The following is a 6,792-nucleotide window of genomic DNA, read 5'->3' on the forward strand; positions in this document are numbered from 1 at the left end:
AAGTTGCCAATTTCTCCAATTAAAATGTGTTAGATGCAATAATGTATTTCTGCACGGTTTGCCTTTCGAATGAATGGGAATTTCGCAGTTTTAACTCAAGAGTTAGCCATGTTCAATAGGGTATTGGCAGGTGCACTCGCCTTAGCATGGATAAACCGGAGTCGTAGATTCACCATCACTCTCAGATACACAACACGGTTGACACTGTCTATTATTGGAACGAGTGCGGGGTAACGTTGATCTGAATAACAATGCATGGTGATAGGCAAAATTATAATGTAGGTGATAGTAAAACACCTCCTGGTATATTTAAATATTTTTCTTGATTAAATAAGAGTATGGATTTTCTCTATCTGATTAAAAGAAATGTCTTCAATAGCTAACAAAGGATTAACATGTGTTTTGTATACTTCTTGTAATGTGATTAGAAAAAAACGATTACCAAGGGAAATGGTCATGTGTAGCTTTTTTATTTTGCGGTAATTAATGGTAAACTACTGCCATTTAGTGGCTGTTTTTTAAACTTTCACTGCCAATTGCAAGCACTTTACAGTTAAGATGGCCAACTTGACAATCACCTACCTACCACCTTGACTAGGTCCTCTTAAAAGGGAAACCTTTTGTATTGCAAATGTAATTTCTGAAGTTACTTTGCAATAATAGTGTAAAATCCATTTTATCCTGGGGGAAAAAAATCTGAAAGACCTTATATTTAAATGTGTTTTAATTGTATCTTCAATAAATGTGCATTCTTTTGTCAAACACACTTAGTATTTGAGGTTAAATTTGACCAGGCCCCCCCCTTAAAATCCGCGTATGCTTGAAACCGGTACATGTCTAGTCTCTTGCGGTCAATAGTTTTTGATATTCATTCCCCTCTTTTACTAACTGCCACATCACACACTCTGTTAATAATGTTCTGTGTGTGTGTCTGAAGGCAAAGGAAATGGAGCAGATGGCCATGTCGGAGGAGGAGATGGACCGCAGACCTGCCCCGTTGGTGTGAGCGTCTGACATGCGCACACACACGCACACATACACACGCGCCAAAAGCTACACCCCCCACCCCCCCACAGACACACTGTAGCCCCCTTCAACACCATTTAGCTTTGGAACTGTGCACATAAACACTTTGTTTGTATGTGACATGATTGGAATGTAGCACTGTTTGTACAATCACACTTGATTTCTAACTCAATGCTGTTTTTCTATCATATTTTGTTGAAGTAGCACTGTTAAAAAAGAAAAAAGAAAAAAAAGCTCACCGGACGCCGACACCACAATGAATAATGGTCACGCTGTTTCTTACATTGCCTACATTGTTTTAAGTGGCCCCTTTTCCAATACACATGAATTCTGTTTTTTTTTCTCATCAACCACATCCATGGAATTGTGTTTTGTTACACAATCATTACGTGATGAATATTTTTGTATCCAATTGAATGGAAGAGTAATGCAAAAAAAATATTTGTTCTTAATTTGATCTCACTGCGAAAAAATTATTTTGTTGGTTCAAATGTTGTAATGTTGCAAAATGGGTTCTGGCAAATTAATGTTTTAATGCGTTTTATTGGATTCTCCCTTTAAATCCTCACTGAAATGTGTTTTAGCGTGTAAAACGGGCGGGCAAGTTTATTATTTTTATCCGTTCAACATATTCAGTGTCATGCTATCAAATATTAAAATTAAAATATTTTTAAAAAACAAAATTTTAGATGAATTAATTACGGGTAGTTTATTTATTACATGTGCTTTTTAAACAAAGCTAACTCATTTGCTGACATTGATAGTGATAGACGTCCAAACCATTTTGATCGAACGATCCCTGCCAGCCCCCCAGTCAAATTCGATTGGTTGCTATTGCCGACAATGGCAATGAAACATGATCACTCAATGTCAGCCATCCCGGTTCAAATGGATTTGATGTCGATGGGAGTGAATGAGTTAAAGAAGAAATTCATTCATCTTCTGAACCGCCTACCCTAACGAGGGTCGCGGGGGTGCTGGAGCCTATCCCATCCAACTCTGGGCAGTAGGCAGAGTACACACCGGAACTGGTATAAAGATGATATGTTAAAGTTAAATACAACAAAACTGCACTTAATCATTGATGACAGATAGTCCCCGGTTTACGAACGTGTTCCGGCGATGTAACTTACGATGTAACCTGGATTTCCGCAAAAGTTGGAATTTACCCTTTGAATACCTCTAAACACCCTCTAAATTAAAAAATAAAAAACCTATCCAAAAACACGTTTTATACGTCATTGTTCTGTCCTCACCTAGATGTTGGAGCTCAGTCCTAGCTAGACAGCGAGCTAAGCTCCGAAATGACGATGTCAAACATACGTGTGGTTTGCTGACTTTATTCAGCTGCAAATGACATCAAGACATGCAGAATGAAACTAAAATAAAATTAAATCAGTCTCATCTTCAATAAGAGCAATTCAAATTTGTGTTTACAAGTAGCTGCTGGTACAGCAATAACAAACGATTAGCATGTATCAGTTAGCGTCCGCACATCATCAACAACAATCACTTTAACTCGCGTTCGCCCACAATTGAAAATGCACAATAAAAAGTACAAAAGGGGTTATATACAGTTGTCACCTCTGGATGCTTCACAACAAACAAATGTGCGCGCAGGCTGTCACCTCTTCACTCGGCTGCAGTTTTCCTCGTATGTGCGTGTGTGGGGTGGACGGTGTGTAAATGGGTCGCGTGTGAAGTACAACTTACTCTTCGCTTGCCGCGCCAAAATAAAAACATGCATCGCAAAACAAAAGTCAACATTAAAAAGAAAAAAAAAAAAACGAGACGGGCATCGTTAGTCTCAATCACGAAAGTCGGATTCGTCGTAAGCAGGGGACTACATATATTTATATTGTGCATCACTAGAGGGCGGCCATGTACCACTTTTGGTATACACTCACACAAATTCAACAATAGCCCTGAGGGCAAAAGCTGTGAGACAGCGAGAACCAAAAGTGGTTTTTGGTATGTGGCAAAAGGGATTTTGCCATGTGGCTTTTTTTTTTTTTTTTTTTTTTCCCATATGGCAAATTTGATTTTGCCATGTAGCTTTTTTTTGCCATGTGGCAACATGGTTTTTGCCATGTGGCTTTTTTTTTTTTGCCATGTGGCAAAATGGATTTTGCCATGTGACATTTTTGCCATGTGGCAAAATTGATTTTGCCAAGTGGCATTTTTCTTTTTCTTTTGTATGTGGCTAAATGGATTTTGCCATGTGACTTTTTTTTTGCCATGTGGCAAAATTTATTTTGCCATGTGGCATTTTTTTGGTATGTGGCAAAATGGATTTTGGTATGTGGCATTTTTTTTTTTTTTTGCTATGTGGCAAAATAGAATTTGCCATGTGACATTTTTTTTTCCACGTGGCATTTTTTTGCCATTTGGCGAAATCGATTTTGCTATTTGGCATTTTTTTTTTGTATGTGGCAAAATGGATTTTCCCATGTGGCTTTTTTTTGTATGTGGCAAAATTGATTTTGCAATGTAACATGTTTTTTTTTGCCATGTGGCAAAATTGATTTTGCCATTTGGCATTTTTTTGGTATGTGGCAAAATGGATTATGGTATGTGGCATTTTTTGGTATGTGGCAAAATGGATTTTAGTATGTGGCTTTTTTTTTTTTTTTTTTTTTTTTGGTATGTGTTATTTTGTTTTGGGTGTATGGCATTTTTGCGATTGATGGCTATGCACGTTCAGAGTTTTCCATTCATTTTAAATGGCAGAAAAATATGTGTGGCTGTGATTTTTGACTATACAGTGCCACGTGCCAGTTGCCAGTTGAGTGTCAATGCGCTGTAATGGTAAGTGTATGGTCAAAAATAACAGCCACACGTTTTTCTGCCATTTCAAATGAAAGGAAAATTTGGATGTGCATAACTGTCAATGGCATGGACGTGCATGGCCTGCAAAAATGCCATATACCCCCAAAAAAATACCACATACCAAAAAAAAAATGCCACAAACCAAAATCCATTTTGCCACATAGCAAAAAAATGCCACATACCAAAATCCATTTTGCCACATTGCAAATACCACTTTTCGTTCTCGGCCCTGCTGCAAAAGTTTGCGCACTAATGCAAAAATAATACACAAAGGCATAATTCAAGTCAAGTTGATGTAGAAAACTACAAAAATGGCCACCAAAACTGCTACTGTGCATGCATCATCATCATGACATCGTTACGACACAAATGACGAAACGTCTTTTTAAAATTTTTGTTGTCTGTCTTAATTTAAAAAAAAAGCTTGTCACGACCTCCCCCCCCAAAAAAACAAGAAAAAGTGCTTTTATTCTTTGGCTTTGCAAATGTGCCACTCGGTGTCTGTTAGGGATTGTTTTAACTTATTTGAGCAAGTGTCAATGCCAAATTCAAGGGTTGTTTATATGGAGATCTCTATATACGTACATACAGTATATATAAATAACTGAAAATATATATTATATATATTAGATATGATGTCTAGTTCAATTGTTTGTTTGTTAGAGGCTTTTTTCTTTTTTTTTTTTGCACTTATGTTGTCTTTCAACTGTCTAGAAGCAAAAATTATTTTTGCAAATGTATTTTCTTTTATAATTGTAGCTCAAACCAATCTGTGTGCGTGTGTGCGCGCGCTCTTTCATTCTTTTTTTTTTTTTTCTATTGTACTGTTTGACCTCTAGCAAAGATGACGCGGTTGTTACCTGGCTCCTTTAATACTGTTTTATAGTATGTGTATTAATAAATGACAGTGGAACATGGGACCTCAAAACATCAGCTTGCTTGTGTTTTTTGGGGTGCATTTTACATCTCAGCACCACAAGAAATCACAAAAATCATACCTTTATTATCCCGCTTCCAGTTTGTGATAAACGAGTTAACGCTGGGTTTAGTTTTTTTGTTATTTTTAATGGCATTTTATGTCCAATGGAGTCTGTTTTCAGTGTGAATTCACTTACTTCACATACAAATGCTCTTCTTAGCTTGAAGACAAAAAAGAAAACAACTACAAAAAAAAGTCAATAATAAAATGTTAACTCCCACATACTGTACTTGCAAAAAAAAAAATAGTCCATCCAGAATCACAAGGAGGCGCAATAGAGCGTGAAAAGGAGAGTTGATTTTTCACAAGAGGACGTAAAAATTCTCCTGTGAGTGGTTAGCCCAGTAAATTACAAATTTTCCCTTTTTTTCCGATGATGGTTTCTGAAAGTTGTATACCAACGAATTCAAAAAAGAAAGACATGATTATCAAAATGTGGCAAAGTGAACAAAAATATTTAAGCGGCAAACATCCAACAAGTCCAACATATCACTTCATCCAGAAAAGAGCTCATTTGGGGAGTGCAAAATATATGAAAAAAAAATTAAACAACAAAATCATTTAATATTGAAATACTTTTAAAAACTCATCTTTTTTGTGTGTGTGTTTTTTTAAAAAAAGAACACTGCAAATGTAAGTACTAAAAAGTTAATCTATTAATAATGTAAGTAAATGTAAATGACAAATACAACAATTTATTAAAAATTCAGTAGCATCAACTCCGCACTCTCTAAAAATGTAGAAAACCTACTACTGTCTGAATGGTTTCCAAAAATTTTGAATAGTAGACTTCAAACAACAAAAAAACTCTAAAAGTAAATCGAATACAATTTAAAAATCCGCCCAAAAAGTTTTTATTTTATTTTATTATTTTTTTAATTTTCTAAAATCTAAAGTCGGATATTCACATCAGCTGGAAAAACGACGCATCCAACTTTTCCAAGGTGCCACAAAACCCACCAAAGCACACAAACCAAAGGTCATGTTCATGTTTACCAAAATCGACAACTAAAATATTTAGTATGACAGAGTATTTATTTTCTGAAATATATTGTGTTCTTTTTATACTGTAGCTCAAATATGATTGTAAAATATTATTCTTAGCTTGAAGACCAAAAACAACAAAAAACTCAATGGTAAAATGGTAACTCCCATATACATACTGTACTTGCAAAAAAAAAAAAAAGTCCATCCAGAATCACAAGGAGGCGCAGTAGAGCGTAAAAATAAGTCCATGATGGGACGTAAAAATCCTCTTGTGAGTAGATTGCCCAGTAAATTGCAAAATTTCCCTTTTTCGATGATGGTTTCTCAACAAAGTCAAAAAAGAAGGACAAGATTATCAAAATGTGGCGAAGTGATCAAAAATGTTTAAGCTGCAAACAAGTCCAAGATATCACTTCATCCAAAAAAGGGTCATTTTGGTTTGTTTTTTAAAGGTGCAAAATATATATAACCCAACCCCCTTTGAAAATTAAACGATAAAATCATTTAATATTCAAATTTTTTTTTTCAAGTCCATCTTTTTTGTGTTTTTTAAAGAACAAATGCAAATGTAAGTATTAAAAAGCAAATCTATTAATAATGTAAATTTAAAAATATATAACAAGTCATTAAAAACTCAGTAGCATTAACTCCGCACTCCCTAAAATTATACAAAAACCTACTACTGTCTTAATGGTTTCCAAAAATTTTGAATAGCAAACTTCAAACAACAAAAAAACTCTTTATTTTAAAAAAAAAAAAAAATCATGTACAATTAAAAGAACTACCCAAAATGTTTAAAAATCTTTTTTTTTTTTTTTTTTTTTTTAATTCTAAAATCTAAATTTAATGAATTTCCCTGAAAAATATCTCAAGATAAATAATTATCAAATATAAAAATAATAAAAGTTCCAGAAAAAGCCTTGTGACTAAACCCCAAGCGTTTTTGGTTGTCCTCAACGTTTCTACGAGGC

At 34.7% G+C, this 6,792-nt stretch overlaps 1 protein-coding gene across 5 annotated transcripts in view; it reads left to right on the forward strand.

The window, feature by feature from the left end:
* The window catches only part of LOC130907664 (1-phosphatidylinositol 4,5-bisphosphate phosphodiesterase beta-4-like), a 144,412-nt gene extending 137,780 nt beyond the window's left edge, over positions 1-6,632 (forward strand). For 4 of the 5 annotated variants that reach the window (XM_057823007.1, XM_057823006.1, XM_057823004.1 and 1 more), the window contains one exon: positions 938-6,631. In XM_057823007.1, the coding sequence (XP_057678990.1) occupies positions 938-1,014 (77 nt within the window). In that variant the 3' untranslated portion in view covers positions 1,015-6,631. Of the gene's footprint in view, positions 1-937 lie in introns of all 5 variants that reach the window. The other variant, XM_057823008.1, reaches the window with a different exon arrangement.
* The last annotated feature ends 160 nt before the right edge of the window (positions 6,633-6,792 follow it).

The sequence above is a fragment of the Corythoichthys intestinalis genome, chromosome 19, assembly GCF_030265065.1.
Source record: "Corythoichthys intestinalis isolate RoL2023-P3 chromosome 19, ASM3026506v1, whole genome shotgun sequence".
NCBI classification, from domain to species: Eukaryota; Metazoa; Chordata; class Actinopteri; order Syngnathiformes; family Syngnathidae; genus Corythoichthys; species Corythoichthys intestinalis.